The sequence below is a fragment of the Leptodactylus fuscus genome, chromosome 1, assembly GCF_031893055.1.
Source record: "Leptodactylus fuscus isolate aLepFus1 chromosome 1, aLepFus1.hap2, whole genome shotgun sequence".
Taxonomy (NCBI): Eukaryota; Metazoa; Chordata; class Amphibia; order Anura; family Leptodactylidae; genus Leptodactylus; species Leptodactylus fuscus.
In genome coordinates this window covers 123,101,617-123,124,197 of record NC_134265.1, presented here as the reverse complement: position 1 = coordinate 123,124,197, position 22,581 = coordinate 123,101,617, and the positions used below count along the sequence as shown (strand labels likewise).

The window sequence follows — 22,581 nt, the reverse complement described above, 5'->3', positions numbered from 1 at the left end:
TTGTATAGCACAGTATATTGGTGTGTCTCGATAAAGCCTTCCTAAATAATATGGAGGTAGCATTCAGTAAATGTGAAGTGCAGCACCTTTATACATAGATTAGTCATTCTTTGTCTACAAATTGTAACAATGTTGTGGGACCCAGTCCAAAAGTAACTTAAATACAAAAACAGAACCTCAATGGCAGTAACAATAAAATAGAAATAAATCCAGGATACAAAATTAAGAAAACAACAACAAAAAAAAAACACATTAGTAAAGAATGCAATAATATTATGGGCACTATTAGTCAGGTAAATTTGCAAATGTGTGGAAAAAAAAAAGCAAGATAATATTGGTCTCAAACAAATCAGCTCGTTACATTAGACATACAATAAAAGTAACATTTGATAAAAGGTCATCTTGTATCTGTCTCAGTCGTTGATGAATTATTAGACTCCATGAGCCCAGATGCAGTTTCCATTGTTGAAGATGATGAGGGAGTGTCAGTGCAGACAAGATTGTCTCTTAGCCTTGGGCTCTTGCACTCAGAGCTATGGAAGGGGTCAGGGTCACATGATAAGTCATCAGTGGAAAAATTGAGACTTCCCAGTTTGGCTAGCGAGTGGGATCTCTTAAGAGGTGAAGAAAGAGTAAGACCAGCTAGACGCATGCGAGTTTCGATTTCCTGAGTCCTCTGTTTGACAAGGCCCGGTTTGCCTCTAACACTGTGGATGCTGTCACTGCTTGAACTGCGAGTGAGGTTAGAACTCATTGAAGAGGATGTTGGAGTGTAGCAGATGGTCTTTAGGAAGTCTTTTGTATAGCTACTTATCGAGTCTATTTTGCAGTAGGATGGAGTGGATGTCTTCTGAAACATACTATCCGACATGTCAACCAAATTTACTTTTTCTATGCTATGCGTTTGGTCTTCAACAGACTGATCAGAGATATGCTGGTCATCTTCGAGTTTAGAGTCGTCAGTCTTTTCTAAAGGACTCTCTTTAAGTACCGGAGAGCCTTCACTCCTAAGACGCTCCAGTTCTTTGGTATGCTTTCTGACCAGACCAGCTTTCTGAAGCTGAATAATAGATTCTTGGTGTTGCATCAAGTAGCTATGCGTGACAGGTTTTTCCAAGTCTCTGCTGAAAAATAAATATTTCAGATCTTTAGCTTGTTTGAGATCTTTTTTTGAGACAGAGTCTACTGAATCCCTGTAACTTTCATCAATAGCTTTTGAAGTGGTTGTAGCAAAATTGGGCAAATTGGTTTGCATTGGTGCCGATTTAACCAATTTGTGCCCATGCATCCTGTCCAAAACTGCTGACGTCATATGCTGTAATAGTGCTGGCTGAGTGCATACAGTGGGGGCTTCAGGTATGTCAGCTGTATCCAGATCCTGGCATTCTTCCTGCTTCTCTGAATACATACAGTCTGTACAAGACGGATATGGTGGTTTGACCTTGCTAAGGATTCCAAATATGGCATCTTCCTACAAAACCAAAGAACTTAATTTAAGAATCACAGTAATAGACTATATAATGCAATGTTTCATCATATAAATTAAGTATCGGCATATAACCCCTCCCACCTAAGACAAACCACTCCCCCCACATTTTCATTATGGTTTGCCAAAATACAGGAGGTCATGCAGATGGAGGACCTCACTGCGTCCCTCAAGAACATTCATGATAAATTCCTCAGGTCTCTTCTCTTCTAATGTATACAGATTGTGACAGTACTAACAACTACTAAAGAATCTAGACTTATACTTTCCATATATAAAAGGCCTTGGTACTCAGATACTTTATATAGTTATGTGCCATCTGGTCTCCTCCTATGCTTAGAATCATGAGAAAAGCAAAGATGGGTTCTTTTGCACATTGATACAGAATGATCTCCATTTTTGAAGCCATCATTCTAATCCTAAGTAGTTACTATAAATTTGGTTCACACGAGTAGTTCTTAGGAACCAAAGCTGAACTCCCAATATACGGTTGATAACATTGTAGGACCATCTTCTATAATGTATAGTACAATGTCAGAGCACCTTACAAGTCTAATCCATGAACTATACCATATAAGAACTAGTCATGAAGATCTCTAGTGTTATATAACTGGAGGAACTCCTACCTCACTGTCTTTTGGGCAGCTTCTCTTACTGCTGCTATTATTTGAGAATTCCTTGCCCATGCGTTGATCTTCTCTGTAATATGTCTTGTGTGAGGATAGCTTATTTCTGTCAGTTTCTGCACAGTGCAATTCATCTTCAAGATACTTTGGACTTAAAGCGTTTTCAAAGTCCAACTTTTTTCTTACTTCCCGCGTTCGGAAATCTAAATCTCTTCCTGCCTTGTTACAAGTTTTCTCTTTGTTTTCTATTGTGCAGTACGTTTCTGGAAAAGGAGGGTCTACTAATAAGGCATCCCTTTCTAGGTCCTGGACCTCCAACAGTACAGCCTGCTCCATTAAGCCATGAGGCTTTGGAAGATTCCCAAAACATCTACTTTCAGGCAACACTTGATCATCCACATCTTCCTCATTTATTCCATAGTGAAGGTCAGATCCCAGGTTAGGAGGCTGATAAGCAGATGGAAACATGGACTCAAATTCGGCTTGTTCAACACGCTGTTTCCATAATTTATTATGTCGTTGTTTACTAAAAAAATAAAAATGTGTCATGCACACAAAGTATTAATTCCATGGCACTGTACATAGCAAGAGAGTTTACATACACAGTACAAAGACATAATACAATGTACAGCAGAAAATGGGCTGGAAAGATTAGGTTTTGCGCCCAACAGCACAGAGAGAATTGTATGGCAAGTCTCATCACAAAACATATCTCATCAAAAAAGCGCTGCAGTAAAAGCCATGGCGGCAAAGTTTCCTCTGCGGACTTTCTGTTACAATTTATACCTATGGCGTTTCCATAGGTATAATTGACATGCTGTAATTTCCAAAACTGTGCGGTTTTAGAAATTGCGGCATGTCCGCACTGTGGTTTTTACTGCAAAGTGGGCATGGGATTCGCTAGAATCCCATCCACTTTACCCTGACTGTAAAACGCCTGATTTTCCCCATGGGGGCCCAGGCTAAGGCTTCTACTTGAATGTGTAGGAATTTCATATAGCACCTGGCATATGTGACATTTTGAGTAGGGCTGTGGAGTTGGCAGGCTAAACCACCAACTGACAGTTATATTTTGCTAGTCCTGTTCTTTTTATTCCATGCATCGCTTCAGTTATTCTTTTTATTATCTTCCTTTAATTGAAAACTATAAATAAAACCTTTAAAAAAAAAATAAATAATGGCTGACAGGGTCAGACAGATGCAGCAAATATTCTGTAATTCATTGTTAAGTCAGTGATAACATTCCTATGAAAGTAAATTTGCATCAAACTATGCATCTAATTATACAATATTATTACATTTTATATTTTAATTAAAAATAATTAGTCACTTTAATTTGGAGTTAATTCCACTCAAATTGGTACCGACTGCAAGACTTAAGACCTTTAATCATAACCATGGCATACACCAGAGACACTTGCCTATATGACAAGTCTAGATGTCAAGTTATGGACTACAATTCAAAGTAAAGACAAATTTCAGTTGTTTTGCATTAAAAGTACATCAAGTAAGTCAATTATAGGAATTATATTAGGTAAAGAGAATCTAATGCAATTTCATCATGTATAAGCTTGTATACCTCCTAAAAGGTCTTCTATAATTTCACAACCAAAGATTCAATGCAAATATACATTATACAAACGTCATTTAAGGATTGTTACATAAGAGAGAAGTTAAAGTTACCTGGCATCAAGGATCCCTTCGTACTCTAAGAGTTGACGCATGAAGCCTGCATTTGGTCTGGCTACATTGCGTTTCTGTTTCACATAATTATATGCTTTCTCCATGGACCAGCCATACTCTTTCATTGCATAAGCAATTACTGTAGAAGCCGAGCGACTGACTCCCATTTTGCAGTGTACCAGACATTTGGAGTGATTTTTTCTGTTGCCACAAAAACAAAACAGAAAGTCATAATGTGATGCTAATGTAATGTGCAACCAACAAGAAATCATAACCGAATAGATTAGCATATAAATGACAATAAAATGAGACAGGGCATCAATTGGATGCCGCTCTCCAAGTTATGGAAAGATATCGGTTCACAGACTTTCCAAGATATAACTGGCTAATCCATGTATTCTTCCTTTTGGAAGCCAGCTATGTCATTATTCCCATCACTATCATGTATTCTTGTCGGTAAGTATTACTGTACATTTATCAGAAGTATACAGAAACAAATGACTGGACAGACACAAATGTGTACTTGCAGGTTCAAGTGTAAACCGATACTAACTTTGCTTTGTTAATAAAGTTATAGGCATCATTCCAGTGTGACAGTAAGTCAGTCGAGTCTTCATCGTATACCCTGATGTTATGATAGGCAAAAAGGCCTGGAAAGAAGTTGTCTATTTCCCGGGTTACATTCAGTATGTAGCCAACTCTAAAGTGACAAACAAGACATAAAAAACACAATGTTGTTTAAAAATGTCCAGTTTAAAATAAATTGCATCAAAACCTTAAATAGGGTATCCCAGGATCTAAAAGCTCACTTCATTCACACACAATGGCAAACCAAACAACTTACAACAATGTACCATTCTGACGAATGCCTATGTCAAGTATCTCCCTTCTCAGTGAGCCTTTGCTGCCCAGTATAAGTTCTTCCCTCAACAACTGAGGGCATATCTTTCTGCACCATTGCTCTGCATCTAGGTAACAAAATGGTGCATAGTACAGCTAGGACACAGAGGGCCCACTCACAACTGGTGCTGGTGTGTAGGGCAGAGTCATGTGTAATGTGACCAGTTCACCGGTGGCTGTAACAATACATTTTGGTTAATATTAGGGTTGAGCCGATCTTGACTTTTCATGATAGATTTTAAAATCCGATTTCCGATCATTTTTCATTCGAACCCGATCTCGATCCCAATGCAAGTCAATGGGATTTTTTCATTAATCGGAGATCGGATTTTAAAAGCAATCCTACCCCCTGGTGTCCACTTACCTCCAGAGATGGCTGGTCCTGTGCCTTCATTCTTCGCCTCGCTGCTGCTCCACGCTGCTTTTCTTCCTTCGCTGCCCCCTCCCTGCCAGGTTAGGAGAGTATGGGCGGGTTAGGAGAGTGTGGGCGGGTACTGGGAGGGGAGACGTCACATCTCCCCGCCCTGTACCCGCCCACACTCTAAGCCACAAGCCCCGCCTACCTAGCGCTTTAAACACTAACCTGGGAGGCGGGGCAGCGAGGCAAGAAGAAGGAGGGCACCAGAGCAGCCATCTCTAGAGGTAAGTAGCTGCTAGAGATTTAGTTTAGCCTTCCATTCGAATGAATGGAGGCAGCAGGCACGCCGGGGGTTAAGGCTGTGTGTCAGCTGCTTCTATTCATTCCTATGGAACTGCAGCGGAGCCTTCACACTGAATATACATCGTATACTCAGTGTGAAGGCTAAGCAATGCATTGTGGGAAAAATCACCGATCACGATCCCACATAAAAAGATCGTGTTCGGAATTCCGATGGCGATCGTGAAATTTTCTCGATCGACGATCGGAATCCGATCTTTTCCGAACACGATCGCTCAACCATAGTTAATATAATTATATTGCAAAGTTGTTTAAAGTTGTGGGTGAAAATGAAGTGAGGCCTTAATTTAAATTTTCCATAAATCTATAGTACATATAAATTTGAAGCTTTCAAATATGAATGGGGGAATGAACAGGACTCCCAAAGAGTAAATAATTGCTAGCTATATCTCGGATATCCACCATAAAAGAATAGGACTTGTTACAGTATAACATTTGACTGTAAAGCACAGAGCTAGCAAAACAACTGAATAAAGTTATACTGACCCCGCTTTATTTAACTCTTCCAAGTTTGATGCATTCCACTCAGAGCCCTGAAAGACAAAGCACAATGAACAAAACATTCTCATTTTGGTGTTTTCCAAAATGGAAAAGTGAATCATAAATGACTTTCATGGAAATAGGTGTTCCCACAATCAGACTTTTATGATATATTCTAGTACAGGGGTTGGTAACCTGGCACGCATGGCATATTTGCTGGCATGGCAGTCAACACGGGACCTGCATGTAGTAAATGAAGACGGAGCGTCCCTTCAGTGCTCTGCTAGAGCTAAGGTATAGGATGCTCCCCCTTCTCTCATTGCCCACCAATAAGAGGGGGTGAGGAATGCCCAGTAGTGGAGCTCATCTTTTACAGAACAAGGATCCTGCCTGGACCATGCTGCTACAGTGATGAGCTCCTGCCATCTGCATCCTGCAAAGGCTCCCCCAGGAGGAGGAGAGTTCTGTACAGCAAAGTGAAAGTTAAAAAAAAAAACAAAAAAAAAACAAACCAAAACACAGGTACAAGCTGGGGTTACTATTCCTATTAATGTCAGGCATTTGGTGTTATTCAGTTTTAGTAACTCCTTGTGCCTCACATTAATAGAAATTAACCCCATCATGTCCCTCACATTAACCCCTTGTGTACCTCACATAAGGGTTATTAATATGTGAGACACACGGAGGTACTAATAAAGGACCTCAATGATGAAGATACTTAATTATGACCTCCATATGTCTCATGTATCTAACACTTCTGTAAAGCACATGGGTTAATGTTAGGGACATGATAGGGTTAACGGCTATTAATATTAGATACATGGAGTTGCTAAATTGTATTGCACATGACCATACTTTTTATCCACAGCTGAAGATAAAAGTATGAATCTGTACATTTAAATGGACCCGTACACATAGCTGTTCTTTTTGCGGCTGTGTGTCCGGGCCAAATTGAAGAGCTGCAAATTATGGAGCAGGTCCTATATCTGTCTGCATTTGTGGCCCTGTCAATTCATTTTTAATATATAGGTCAGTGAAAACCACATCTGTGCCATTTGTGTGTAGGAGACCTAAGGCTGAGGCCCCACGCTGTGGAAACGCAGCTTTTTTTTGTTGTTGCAGATTTTGTTGCAGTTTTTTGAGCCAGAGCCAGGAGTGGATTGATCAGAAAATAGAAGTATAAGAACTTCCTTTATATTTCCCATTCCTTTAGTAGCCATTCTTGTCTGTGGCTGAAAAAAAACCCCACACAGCAACATCTACAACATAAAAAAGCTCAGTTTCCACAACGTGGGGCCTCAGCCTTAGAGTGTTTCTTTCAGGCGGTGACACACTATGTACCCAGGTGCGGCTATAGCCAAATCTAGTCCCCAGGCACCAGCACTGTCACTTTGGGGTAAGTGTGACACTCAAATTCCTGGAGGTGGTTTTGCGGTTACCGCACAGGCAGTAATTAAAAGTGGCTGAAATTAATCCACGTTTACAGAAAAGTGAAAGTACCGGTGGCCAGGGACTGGAAGCAACATCCAGGTACATAGTGTGTCACCTCATTCTGCTACTAGTCATACACATTTACCACCAATTCTGGGTTGCACATGTACTTACATTGCTTCTAGTGGAAAAGTGCAGGTACATCAAGGCAAACAGTGGTAAACGCATGTGGCTGGCAGCACAGTATGACAGCGTCCCTATGTTACAGTTTGTGCTATATGACTTTAGTATAGGGGTCGTCAGCCTTACAATTATTGCTCGGCACTCCAAGTACCTCATGTTTGATTTTTCAAATTAAATTGGCACGCTGAATAAAAAAGGTTGCCTATCCGTCTTCTAGTATATGCCATCAGATGAGCCTGCTACTCAAGAGCATAGGAGAAATTGGAAAAGCACTGTCAAATTAACGCAGACTAGTAACCCCTCATCACATCATAAAGGGTTATTCCCATCTCATAAAGTGATGGCATATTGCTTTGTCATGCCAACAAATTGTGATAGGTGAAGTCAGAGCTCTAGTATCCGCACCAATCATAAAAATAAAGGGCCCACAATGCTGAGCCAGCAGGGCTTCCCCTTTACAGTGTTTGCATGTCCACAATGCATGACATAAGAATATCCTTTTAACATGAAAGAGTAATTTTCTAATCCACAGATGCTGCCAACTCTTCTCTGTGCACAATAGACATCTATGAAAAAGAGCAATTACCGAAAACAAATACACGTGGGGGAAACCTAATCATTCTAAATAAAATGAATCCATGCTACGTTTGCTACATACCAGGTAAAGATAATCAAAAATAATAGAAGCTTTATCCATCTGGCCAAGAATTAATAACATTTCATTGTCTATATATTCCTTGAACGCCTTCAAATTATAACTTAACTTCTTCTCCAGCTCATTCCGGATCTAAACGAACAAAAGATAAGCTTTAGAAAGTAGTACACACAACACCCAAAAAGGCCGTGAAACATTATGTGGATAATTTTAGTCTTCATTTAACCTCTTTGCATGTCACATTCTCCAAGTCTTTGCTCATCATGATGCTCCTCAGCGTTGCTTTGATGACCCATTCAGTCTTTTCACCTTCACTAGGTCTGCAACAGGAAAGTAATCAAAAAAACAACTACAAATGATTCTAGATTCTCCCACTAGTGAGATCAATCCCATTAGATTTTACAATGTTGAAAATAAATAAAAAAATCTACAAACATGACACCTACCGTGTTTCTCCGAAAATAAGATTGAGTCTTATATTAAATTTTGGTCCTAAAGATATCCTATGTCTTATTTTCAGGGGATGTCTTATTTTATTTTGGTGTGCTGCTGCCACCACTGTGCTACGCTGAGATGTGCTTGCTACGCAAAGACTGTATGAAGAAAAACATTGCAGCGGCGTCAGCAGCCAGCATAAATGTGCACACAGAACATCGCGCACATTGTTCAGCCGGCTGCAACGTGTTTCTTCATACAATCTTTGCGCAGAAAGATTATTATTATTGAGGGATGTCTTACTTTCGGGGGATGACTTATTTTCGGGGAAACATGGTATGTTCCTATAAAACCATACAATGTGTCACTCACTTCTCCATGAAGAGGATAGGGGAATCTGGCCTAGTGGACTCCAGGTCCTGCATGGTGTTCCACTCATTGATGCAGCTTTGATCAGAGCTAATGCAGCTCTCGTAGTATGAGGCCCAAACAAGTGCAAGTCCCCCAGGAAAGTAATTGTAACGTCTGGCAACCTCACAGGCCTTGTGGAGGATCTGAAGTGCTGACCTGTTAGATTCAAATCGTATAAGGATATACATATATCTAAGAGGAAACATCAGATATTAATGCTACCATATGGTAAGCTATTATTTGCATTTTAAAGAGGCACATATACATTCTAATTGGTATTACACTTTCCAGCTTTTTTTCATCACATCAGCCCTTATTACTGGCAAACTTTTTTGGCTTCGAACATTATATCTACAACAAGCAATCGTCACTGTAATAACAACCTCGACCATGTCTGGTGAGTTTCCACCTATTGTTTAGTGCACTGAAGAGGTTAAACTGGATGACAATATTTTCATTTAGTATTTTGGACACCTACTACTCCCACCAATCACCTTTTCTCAGGTTGCTCCTAGTGTAATAAACGTACAGAATAATAAGTTGGAAGAAGGAGGCTCCATACAATGTGTAGCACATCGCACAAGCGCAGAAGATAGAAAAGCAAAAAAAAAGGTAAAACAGACACTCAGAATACTGAATACTGAATACAGCTAGGACACAGAGGGCCCACTCACAACTGGTGCTGGTGTGTAGGGCAGAGTCATGTGTAATGTGACCAGTTCACCGGTGGCTGTAACAATACATTTTGGTTAATATTAGGGTTGAGCCGATCTTGACTTTTCATGATAGATTTTAAAATCCGATTTCCGATCATTTTTCATTCGAACCCGATCTCGATCCCAATGCAAGTCAATGGGATTTTTTCATTAATCGGAGATCGGATTTTAAAAGCAATCCTACCCCCTGGTGTCCACTTACCTCCAGAGATGGCTGGTCCTGTGCCTTCATTCTTCGCCTCGCTGCTGCTCCACGCTGCTTTTCTTCCTTCGCTGCCCCCTCCCTGCCAGGTTAGGAGAGTATGGGCGGGTTAGGAGAGTGTGGGCGGGTACTGGGAGGGGAGACGTCACATCTCCCCGCCCTGTACCCGCCCACACTCTAAGCCACAAGCCCCGCCTACCTAGCGCTTTAAACACTAACCTGGGAGGCGGGGCAGCAAGGCAAGAAGAAGGAGGGCACCAGAGCAGCCATCTCTAGAGGTAAGTAGCTGCTAGAGATTTAGTTTAGCCTTCCATTCGAATGAATGGAGGCAGCAGGCACGCCGGGGGTTAAGGCTGTGTGTCAGCTGCTTCTATTCATTCCTATGGAACTGCAGCGGAGCCTTCACACTGAATATACATCGTATACTCAGTGTGAAGGCTAAGCAATGCATTGTGGGAAAAATCACCGATCACGATCCCACATAAAAAGATCGTGTTCGGAATTCCGATGGCGATCGTGAAATACTAAGTCATAAAAGACCAAGATTCATAATGAATAAAATATTCAAACTTTAATATTACCACATTAAAAAATTATACAAAATATATGATGCAAATGGCAACAGTAGGTATACAAAAATGAGCACAGCAGAAGTGTCCAATGGTGCCCTAAATAGCAATAAAGTACAGATAGTAAAGAGATGTACATTTATAAGTCTATAGCACATAGACCGAATGGGTCAGCTATCCAGTGAGACTCAAATACACAGTAGATACCAACAGGATTAGGTAGAGTTGTAGTATAGTAAATTGTGTATGCAGACGTCTACAAATATACAAAAGGCCTCACTGTAATAATGATGGAATAATGACCAAACACACAATTATAAGTTATAAACTATTAACCTTTTCGCTGCCAAGGGTCTCTGGAAATTTTGCACCTCCAGTAGCCAGAGCAATTTTCACAGTTTTGAGATGGACAAATCAAACCTAAATTGCAACATTAAAAAAGCATCCAACCCCCCCATACCTATATATTTTCTTAAAGTAGACACCTGCAGCATTGTCAGAATGCCACTTGGTACTGTATACGAACAGGCACCTTCATGCAATTTTGATTTAAAGTGAATGTTTTATGAAAAAATGCAAATAAATATATATTAGTTGTTAAAAGCGGAAACCAAACAAAAAATTAAATGCACCAAACCTCCTAAAAATAAGAGTTCAACATGTGCAGAGTTCATACATATCACTATGGCCTGAACCCGCATGCACATGTCTTCAGAAAATCGCTAGAACTGGAAGGAACAAAATTCTGCTTTGAAGCTGGAAATGCTAAAAAAAAGTATCATCCTATAAAATGTAGGGAATACACACCATGATATGTAAGTGAACCCATAAACCCTATATATTTTTTGAAAGTAGACAATCTGAAGATTACAAATGTCTTAATGGGTCATCGATAGCCACATCCACCTTCATGCAACTTTGCGACCAACACAAATAATTTTTTGAAAAAATACGCTAAAACACATATTTGCACCTAAAACTCATGTTCAATCTCACATTCATATACAAAATACTTTTAAAATAATAGCTTATGGTGTATACAATGTGTATATATACTATATGTACCGCAAACATCAACTACAACAAGAGCTCGGACTCCCAAAAACACGAATACAGAAGACAAGCAGGATTTTGCTGTTGTTCACTAAAATGTTAAAAAGCTATACTGCACCTACCAAACTGTGACTGTGATACCAAAATCTAACTTTTTTCAGAGTACACAGCATACCGTATATAAAAACACAATTTAATAGTTTATATATACAACCACCTTCATTCAACTTTGCCGCAGAGATTGCTAGCAAAAATTGCGCAAAAATTCAAATTTGCCACTAAAGTGCGGCTCAAGAAATCCCTTTCTGCAAGCATAATGTACTGTCCATAAAACTGCAATATGTGAGGAGTTCATACATACCACACATGTATATATTTACAGGGGCGGGTGTTAAAGAATCGCCAAAATCGCAGAAATGCGCCATCCCATTTTGTGCATGCAAATTAAATAGGACTTTACATAAAAATGTTATTTTCCATCCCCCTATAATAATTTTAGCAATCTATACGTTCATCTCTAGTGATAATCGTTATTACTATTATTTTAGTGTGTAACGGACATCACTAGAGACGTATTTTACTGTAGAAAGCTCAGGTATAGACAGGACAGGGATTGGGTGAAATGTAAACTTTATTTGCGACTTTATGTATATGTTGTGTAAGTGTTTGTTGCGACTTTTTTTTTTTTTGGCTCTGCGACCTGGACAATGGCAAAAGTCTGGGTCACAGTGCCAACAAACTTCCTGGTTATGTTCAGGAGGTATAACATAAGAATACCCCACTAGAAAAGCTCAGGGGGGAATTACATTATAACTGTATGTGACAATCAGAGACAAATGTATAGTATACGCTCTGATTGGCAGGAGAAGGGTTAATAGGGACAATAGAGTCCCTGCCACCCCCTCCTGCTGTCACATACAAGTTATGCAGAAAGTCTGATTGTTTCTCTGTCTCTCTCTCTCTCTCTCTGCTGGGCTGCTCCGTGTCCCTCTTCCTTTCTTGTTAGATCGCAAATTGCTTGCTTAGACAGGGGGGGGACACTTTGGAGCTCTATATCTTTGGACTGAATCAACATATCTTGATGCTTTCAATTGCATTTTAAAGAGGAGAATCTCATCTTTAAAATAATATCAAGAACTCGATGATTGGATGTACAGTTTTGGAGAAATTCACTGTTGAAACGCTGTCGGGAATTGAGATCTGCAGTTGGATCTCAATGCCAAATAGTGTTTTCAACAGTGAATGGCTCCAAGACTGTAAGTAAAATTATCAAGTCCCTGGTAACATTTTAAAGATGAGAGTCTCTTCTTTAAAATGCATTTTAAAGCATCAAGATATGTTGATGCAGTCCAGAGATATCGGCATTAGTAGGGAGGACGTACTAAGTACGTCCTCGGCTACTGAAGTGCCACCTTGGCAGCACGTACAGTGTACGTGCCTGGCAGCGAAAGGGTTAAAGTGCAAGGAAAATATAAAATGTACATGGAGCTTGCTCTACAATAGTAAGGTTTAGTCACAAGGTGTACAACACGTCATATACATATTGAAGAGTAAAGCTTTACAGGGCATTAAGAGGACACGCCGGCTCTCTCCTGTTGGTATCAACTGTGTATTTGAGACTCACTGGATAGCTGACCCACTCGGTCTTATAAATGTACATCTCTTTACTATCTGTACTTTATTGCTATTAAGGGCACCATTGGACACTTCTGCTGTGCTCATTTTTGTATACCTACTGTTGCCATTTGCATCATATATTTTGTATAATCTTTTAATGTGGTAATATTAAAGTTTGTATATTTTATTCATTATGAATCTTGGTCTTTTATGACCTCAGTATTCTGAGTGTCTGTTTACCTTTTTTTTTTGGTTTTTCTATATTTGTTTTTGGTATAGACACGTTATTTTTGATGTAGGACCTCTATTTGGGATCACACTATGTGTATAAAAACCACGTTTTTTTCTTCCCTCTCATGTGCTAAGTTTTTTATTATCAAGCGCAGAAGATAGCACAGAACATTTGATCAGTAGAGGAGAGGTCATCAATATAAACATCAAAAAACTTCTATTAATCTTCAAGTTTACCATTGCAAAAAAAATCTCCATAGCAGAATCCATAGTTTTTTCTATTTTATTTTTACAAAAAACAGAGCAAGGAGAAACCTTGATGGTCAATGTGTAAGGCTAGGTTCACATCTGCATCTGGTATCCGTCTGCTTGCAAACTGTTTTAAGAGAAAAACGATTTAATACAAAAAGGATTCCAAATGGTTACACAGCTGATACCTGGATCAGTTTTTTTAGACGGATCATGCGGCGTTCACATTTTTGCCGCTGTCCGCCCACTGTGATTCCACCGAAATGGCGTGAAAAACAGCTTGGGGACGGCTTGCATGCCTGGCTTTGTGCCATGAAGAAAAAAAAAAAAAAACACCTCCGGTATAAACAAACCTAGGCCCCCCAAAAAAACAAAACAAAAAAAAAAAAAGACAAGTCAAAACAAAACCACGAAAGAGTCCACCAAAAATGGTAAATAATGACAACATGAATAAAGAAAATAATGACAAATTTATTAATGAATATTTAAAATAAGTAATAAATAGCAGCAAGAAAGATGGTATAAGCCATAATACTCAAAGGACATGTAGTTGGACAATCAGTCGGGCAAATAAATGAATCAATATGTATAAATGTAATGGTAAATACAATAAACATATCCACTAGTGAAAGGGAAAAGATGTAAATGATACTGAAGATTGGATGACGAAAACAATTCTGGGAATTGGAAACCAGCGAAAGAGTAATATATTGAGCAATACATAAATATCGCCAAAGGATTTTATAAGAATATCCATTCAAATATATAAATATGAATATGCGGTATAGTATACAAAAATATATAGAAATATGGTGGGCTCTTTCATGGCTTTGTTTTGACATGCCTGGCTTTGTGTCCATGCAAAAAAAACAACAACAACAACAAAAAAAAAACGGTTCACAGCAGAGAGGCTGTATACGAACACCAGCGGTTTGTTTTAAAAACCCTTTGAAAAGAATGGGTTTTTAAACTGACTACTGGCAAACCGTCTATAAGCTGTTTTTCCTGTCACTTCGGAAAAAATCACGACAAACTGGTAGTTTGTTTCAGTTTGTAATCAGTTTGTGTCCATTTTTGACCAATCTTTTTTTTTTTTTTTTTTAATTCCTCCTTCTTCATTCTGAGCATGCGCAGAGGAAAAAACTGAGTCCCAGTTCACATCAACTTTTGGGTTTCCATTAGGGGAGTACGCTTGGAGTCCCCAAGCAGCACTTTTTTCTCCGCATGTTTCATGCGGAAACCTAGCGAAAACCACACGGGCCTCATTATAGTCTATGGCGTCTGTGTGGCTTCTTAGGCAACCGCTTTTTAATGCGTATAGGTTGCCGTTCGAGGGGTCCCCAAGCAGACTTCCGAATCCCAAATGCTGATGTGAACTGGGCCTGACTGCAAAACAGACACAAACTGATTGCTATCAGCTTGTAATCCATTTTCCATAGACCTCAAAGTTAAAAAAAAAAAAAAAAAACAGGACTGGCTCCTGTCCATCTGGAATCCTTATTTTCAGTACGGAGACAAAGTCCTGCAATTTCTACTTTTCTCTCCGCACAAAAAAGCTGAAACTAGACGGAAATGGCACAAACTGATACATGCGGATTACTTTTAAAACCCATTGAAATCATGCCTGGGTTTTAATCCGGACAGTTGAAATCAGTTTTTGAAGATTTCAAATACTGATTTCAAATGGATTTGCCGAACACAGATGTGAACCGGGTCTTGATCTCTTTAAGAGCTGAGCAGTACAAACAGAATCCAACTTTTATTCCCATGGCGGTATTTGCTGTCCATGTCACTATATTTTACTTGATTCATATACATTTGAGACTGTAAAAAAAAGAGATACTATCAGGTGGAAACTTTTGTTTAGGGTTCATGAAGGATTTTATTAAAACCACATCTGGGGTGGTAAAGACTGCACAGGATTTCATTAGGCATATTTCTTACATAAGTTAATGTACAAAACACAGCACATATCTCGAAAATAAATCAGAATACTACACTGACACAAAAAAATAAACAAAAAAACAGTAAGAGTCTGTGCACACGCACGTATACCTCTGTGTGTAGAGACAACAAGCAGGTATACAAGATGAATAGAGATGGATATTATATTTAAGGAGTTATCCATTTAGAAAAGGCAATAAATATCTGATTGCGAGGGGAAGACAACTGTGAGGGCTGCTTCCAACACCCATACTATACACAACATGGGGAGGAAGCAGTTGGCTCCAGTCCCTGTATAGTGGCCAGACACCGTCACTGTGGCTCAACTTTCACTCACTTCAATGGGAGTTGAGTTGCCATACCAGCGCTCTCCACCGATCAGATATTCATGGCCTATCCAAAGGATCGATCATAAATTCTAAATTCTTAGACAACCCATTTAATAGTAAAATTATATTACGGTCATTACATAATCACTTACCACATGGCCTGGACTGACACTGGTTTGAACACATGAGTCCTTCCAGCGGTGTTGACACTAAACCCCCTAAGAGCAAATACAAAGCGATAAGACAATATAATGAGTCCAGAAGATATATCCAAAAGTTTTTCTGAAGCCACTGCATGAGGAGGTGTACCCACATCTGAACAGTTCGTCTTCTCAATACTCTATGGGGATGCACTATCTGGACAGGAGACCAGCCTACTTTTTTCTTTTTATTTTGTGACAGGTAGGGCTTTGTTTTTTGATCATTTTAACACTCAAGATTTTTTTTATTTTTTTTTAAAAAGAATTATTAGACCTTGTGTTATTGCATGAAAACAACAAAATTCTCTGTTATGTCTTTCTTATGGAGCCCTTTATGGTAAATGTAATTGTTGTATGCTGGATATGCAATAAACAGGCGTGGTGAAGGACTGTCACATTTCTACAATGATTAACATACATATTTAAAGACAAAACAGGTTTATATGAACACAATTGTCATCTTCCCATCCATATAAAATACAATAAAACGTGTGTGCTATCACTTACCCATCTCCATCCAAACGTATAGTGGTGTCACTCCACAAGTGTAGAACCATACCAATAGAACAACTTTTACTAAAAGAAAAAAAAAAAAATGTTGAGACCAGGAACTAATTTGGGGTTTACAAGTTCATCGGGTACTTTCTGCTGTCCTGTCTGAGAGGTGTGTTGGTGTGAAGGTTTACTCCTATATGTGATCTCCATATGGGTATTTGCACTTTATTAGAATTTTTGAGATATGGTGCCATTATTAGCAGTATATGTTTGCACTTTTGCTTTTGATACCAGCTCTATCATAATGGTTAAATTCGTAATCACTATACATTTTCCAGAGCTGGTATTTATACACATATAATTACAGCATTGACACTTTAACTCAGGTACTTTTATATGTACTCCATGTTGACTCTATAGATACTTTCCCAATACCAATCCCATAGTGCTGTAGATGCTGTTAGCAAAATAAAAACTATACCTTTCTTATGTTTCAGAGCCCCATGGATGCAGAGAAAAAGCACTTTTATTCTCTTTCCAAATGAGGACCTTGAAGCACAGGGCGAGTTTTCTTCTATTACTGAGCACTGCTGTATCATCACTAAACACGCCCATCATGCGTTCAGCTCCTCCCCCTAGACAGTGGGAGGATCAACTCACTGCCCAGGGCTCAACATCTACAGCACTCTGGGAGCAGTTTAAAGTAGTGGGGACAATGATAGACTCCCTTTAACATCTTATTAACTACTCTATTGTTTTACATTTAAAATTTGTTTACTATCCTAGTATCATGGGTTGTCATTTAGGAATAAAATCCTTGTGAGTAACCTGACATTGTTTTACACTTTCGGTGCTTGTCTTAATGTATTATGTAGTATGTCTATACAATTTTATGACTAATAAAAATTATTTTGTGATATTATTCTGGTACACTTAGTGTGTTGGCTCATAATTTTTTCAGTATTTTTTGTCCTATCTGAGAGCAGAATATTACAGAGGGGAAAGAAGGCCAGATTTGTGATTTATAGATTTATTTTATTTGGAACAAGATTTCTGAGTATTAATCAGTAACTCCTTACAGGACTCCGAGGAGAGATAGTGCAAGTCCCACCCACGCACTGTGATTGATAGTCTTCTGTGTACACAACCTGACACATTCACTGTAGGTGGTTGGAGTAAGCAGTACTCTCACAGTCTCTACTTAGGGCTCGTTCCTACGTGAACAAAGGGGCGGATTTTGACAGCGGATTTCGCTTCAAAATCCGCCCCTTTACAATGGTGGTCTATGCAGACCACCAGGCTTCTTTATTCCGCTAGCGGCGGGCTGCTGCTAGCGGAGAAAAGAAGCGACATGCCCTTTCTTCAGGCGGAAGCCGCGGTGCGCTGGACCGCAGCTTCTGCCTAGAGGCAGAACCCTCCTATGTCGGCTCATTAATTTGAGCCGACATTGGAGGGGAAAGCCGCGACCATGATGGTCGCGGCAGGCGGGTTTCGACCAGAGAGAGACGCGGCACTTTTATTCTCTTTCCAAATGAGGACCTTGAAGCACAGGGCGAGTGTCAAAACCCGCGCGAGACTCACAATGTGTGAACTAACTCTGCTTTTAGAGGGAGTCTAACTTCTTCTCCAGGCATATTTACCTTCCATCCCTGTGTACATTACATTGACAAACAACATACCTTTGATATGTACCAGTCTTGTATAGATTTGGAGAAAAACAACTTTGAAGTCTTATGTGAATTAGGCAGTTTGTGCACTGGGGGCGGGCTCTCCACTCTAGAACACAGCTCTTGCTGCTCAAATAGGATTAGAGTAATCAGTGGGAGGATCAAATCTCACTGCATGGGGTGGGCACAGGCAGAAGATAGGGGTCCGCATGGCAAGAGCAGTGCTTCAGGGAGCTAAAGGCTGGCCCACAGTGCATCAACTGTGTCATTTGCATAAAACTTTAAAGTTGTTTTCTCCAAAACTACAAAAGTGACATACATAGCAAAGGTATGTTGTTTATCACTGTAATGTGTTCTGTAACGTGGTGACAGCTGAATATGCTTGGGGGAGGTGGTAGACGTCCTTTAAGTCAGGTCCTACAAACCTATATATCACAGAGCTCAGCTTTTCTCCCTTTAAGATATCCTGCTTCAGGTAAGTCAGTAAAAATCACCTAACAGTCTTCTGGAGTTACCTGAAATTTATGTTTGGTAAACATTAGTTTTTGGGTTTAGTAGTTACTTAAATCAAAACGATTTCCTATGTAGCAGGAACTCTGCCGCAGTATGACACTGTAAATCATAGTTTAGTCATTTAGTACACGTTTCACTTGGCTCTCTAAGTGCAAAGACGTAAAATATTAAAATCTCACCTTTCTTTACTAGTGAAATCTACCCCTAGTAGAATATTTTCTTCTGTATCCTGGCGTCCATTACTGTAGACCACCACCATGTAACGTACACGATCTGACCAGCTGCTCTCTAGGCGGACAGCCTGAAGTAATAGCACAAACATAAAACTATTACAGGGGTATCTAATAAATACAAATAACATAATGGATTAAACAGCATCTGTCACCATCTGCTGATTCACAGAGCTGGTCCAGGCGCTCTCTTTTATGTAGACCTTAGATGAAAGATGCCCAAAAATGTAAAGCTCTTCCTAGTGACAGATGTTCTGATATTCAGCAGTATTATTCACTATTAAAGCTATAAGAAAATAACATATGGGATCAAACAAGGATTTATATTAAACACATATATAAGAACTTTTTTTTTTCTTTTCTTTCCTGTACTACTCTTCATATAAAAAAAGAAATCCTAAACTCCTGTTGTTTTTACTCTGACATTAGGCCTAATAATAGTCTGGCTGTTTTTCTGGAGATCGCTGCTGTTAGTCAGCCAATAAACATAACAAACACTACTCTCCTCTACCGTTCTTTTATATACAGATCCCATTTGTATGAGGGGATAGCTGCAGCCAATCACAGGCCTCAGTGGTGACCTCTTCTCAATCGGCTGTATGAATGAGGGTATGGCTTAGCTGCAGAGAGATATGCTTCATGAGGAGTCAGTGTGCACTAAAAATGTACCAAAATTTCCGACAAAAATGTGGCAAAATTAAGGCAACAAGTAAGTGGTGTAAAGTTAACCTCGACCATATATCACATTACATTTTTTCCAAAAATGTAAAAATACTCCATTTTTTAGGTGTATTTTTAGCCATAGAGAATGGAAATAAATTTTATGTTGGCATAATAATGCTAAGGGATCACTGTTTAAAAGGGGTTGTGCCATTAAGGCACAGGATAGTATGAAAAGCATCTGATTACTGGGTCCCCTAGCGTTTAGGAGAACATGGGCCAAAAGTCCCGATAAAGTTTCCTTGCGAATGGAGTGCCGATACACTATGGATCTGCTGGAACTGTAATTCCTGCATCCACATCCTAATAGAATTGAACCATGCACCAGTCACCCAAGCACACTGGTGCATTATTCACAAGGATGCTTTAGGGGAACTTTTGGTCCCCCTAGCAGTCTGACAGACAGGATAGGGGGGGATAAGTGTCTTTAACAGCCCTACATTAAAGAGAACCTTTAACCACCTCCAACCAGTCCAGCTCCTCTACAGCAATGAATAGATGCCGCTCCACTGATTCTGGTACAGCTGGAATTTTCTCTCTATTCCCCACTGTTCCCAAGCAATCAATGAATTTAGTTTCGGTGCCGGATATATGTTTTAGGCTCTATACTGTCGGGAGGGCGGTGTCAGGCAGGAGCAGGCAAAGAGGGTGACTCTGAGCTCTGACATTGGTTACCTCTGATGGGAGCTCTGCATCAGGTCCCCCTTGCCTGACACTGCCCTTCTGACATAACAGCTTAAATAGCACATCAGGCTCCAAAACAAAGTGCAGTTGTTGCTCAAGAATGGAGGACTAGAGAAAAAAATTCAAATTGCCTTGAAATCAGTGGAGCGGCAACTATTTTTATTTTATTTATTTTTAAGAAGCCCTCCTTGGGAGTTTGAACCTGAATCATTAGATCAACTGTTCCATAGACTTCAATACAACTGTCTAAAAATCACTGTATAACTATTGAGGCTTGCCACAGATAAGCCTCAATAATTTTTATTCCAATTACAGGCTAGGAAGCCCTCACTGACATTCCAGGGTGCAGATATCAATTAGACTGAGATCCCCGATCATCATGTTAATTAGAAAGTTGGAGGAGGAGGGGGGAACATGCGGGGCATATGTTTAAATATAGATTTATCCTGGACAATCCCTTTAAAAGTCAAAACAGCAGGCACCCTTGGTTAAAAAGATAGCCTTAATCTGCAAGCAAGCCTACACTTAAAGGGAATGTGTCACAAGAAAGTGACCTATCGTTGCAAAAAAATAGGTCACAACTTATCTACTTCCCCACCCTGCAAAGAACTCTGCCTTGAGAACTCTCCCATAGACCTCGATGTATCAGCTCCAGGCTATTTCTGCCTACTACTGCTATGAACCTGCTGTAAAACATATCACAACATGCTTTTAATAAAGCAAACAAAAAGTTTAGGCAAGATGGCAGCCCTCATAGTCATTAACAGAAAACAGACAAAAAAAAAATAAACCTACAAATCAGAAAATAAAAACAGATTAAAATAAAGTCATGCATTTCACTATTTGGTTTTATGGGAAGAATAGGCAAATCTGACTTCCACGATGTAATTAGGAAGTCAGTGCCTCAGTCATGCACACCAATAGAGGGCGCTCACTGAGGATGTGCGAGTCTATCTTCCATGATGTAATTAGGAAGACAGAGCCTCAGTCATGCAGCCCAATAGGTGGCGCTCCCTTTAACATCATGCTCGACCTTCTCAGAGGCCTTTGTTTGCAATGATGTTGGGATTTTACCAGGTAGTCTCTCTTGTAAAATCCCAACATCATTGCAAACAAAGGCCTCTGAGAAGGTCGGGCATGATGTTAAAGGGAGTGCCACCTATTGGGCTTCATGACGAAGGATCTATCTTCCTAATTACATCATGGAAGTCAGATTTGCATATTCTTCCCATATTCCCTTGCAAAGTGGAGCACTAATGGCTTAATAAGACTCCACACACCCTGGTGGTCTCTCCCTATGGAGTGACAATATTCCCCATATCTGGTTTTAATAAATTAAAACAATGGTGACACATTCCTTTTAACTCATTTTGAAACAAAATTTTACCAGTTTGATGCGATCTTCAGAACGAAGAAGATTGATCATAACCTGAAGGTGCTGAGGCAAGTCACCTAGAAAGAAAAAGTCATCATCACACATAATGACTGCATGCAATACTGTATATCAAATACACATAAGTATCATTTTGATGAAGATTTATCAAGATCAGCATATACTACGAAGTTCTCGATATCCCCTGTGGTGGCAGCGGAAGATCTTAATTTATGATGCGATGCACAGAATCTGGCATAGCTTTCAGTTATTACCTACAACAGAGAACTGGAATAAAATATGATATTCTCCTGAGCCCACCCATAAGACATTTTTCAGATAGTGGCCAAGACGACATAAACACATCATTGGCACAACATTTTTATTTATTTTTTTCCTTACAACACACTCTTGATGAAAGCTTAAAAGATTATTATTTATCTATGAATTTATCTAGAATTTTGGATAATTTTGTCTTGCTAAATCTGATTTATCCATTCATTTAATGATGCTGGGTAAATTATCTGACACCAATATGGTTTTCATTTTGGCACAAACTCGGTGTTTGTGAGTATGTCGGCAAAAAGAGACATGAAGGGAAAGAATTTATTATTGGTGTATTATATTGGTGTAAGCCTCACACAAGTTTTGTTCATGCATTTTAAAAATGACAAGAAAAGTTTGTGGGGTTTAACAATAGGCCAAACTATACTATACTATATTCTAGAGCGTGGTGTAAATTATTGCATATAGCTATGCTCATTGTGGATGTGGATTTACTT

General features: G+C 39.4%; 1 protein-coding gene across 2 annotated transcripts in view; it reads right to left on the bottom strand.

Annotated features, from left to right (window-relative positions):
- SSH1 (slingshot protein phosphatase 1) overlaps window positions 1–22,581 on the bottom strand; it is a 48,740-nt gene continuing 26,159 nt past the window's right edge. For both annotated transcript variants that reach the window (XM_075276579.1, XM_075276580.1), the window contains 12 exons: window positions 21,815–21,879; window positions 18,973–19,094; window positions 16,626–16,694; window positions 16,071–16,136; window positions 8,970–9,164; window positions 8,389–8,482; window positions 8,166–8,294; window positions 5,900–5,946; window positions 4,349–4,495; window positions 3,796–3,996; window positions 2,113–2,638; window positions 1–1,471 (listed from right to left, as the gene is read on the bottom strand). In XM_075276579.1, coding sequence (XP_075132680.1) covers window positions 398–1,471; window positions 2,113–2,638; window positions 3,796–3,996; window positions 4,349–4,495; window positions 5,900–5,946; window positions 8,166–8,294; window positions 8,389–8,482; window positions 8,970–9,164; window positions 16,071–16,136; window positions 16,626–16,694; window positions 18,973–19,094; window positions 21,815–21,879 — 2,735 coding nt within the window. In that variant the 3' untranslated portion in view covers window positions 1–397. The remainder of the gene's footprint in view (window positions 1,472–2,112; window positions 2,639–3,795; window positions 3,997–4,348; window positions 4,496–5,899; window positions 5,947–8,165; window positions 8,295–8,388; window positions 8,483–8,969; window positions 9,165–16,070; window positions 16,137–16,625; window positions 16,695–18,972; window positions 19,095–21,814; window positions 21,880–22,581) is intronic.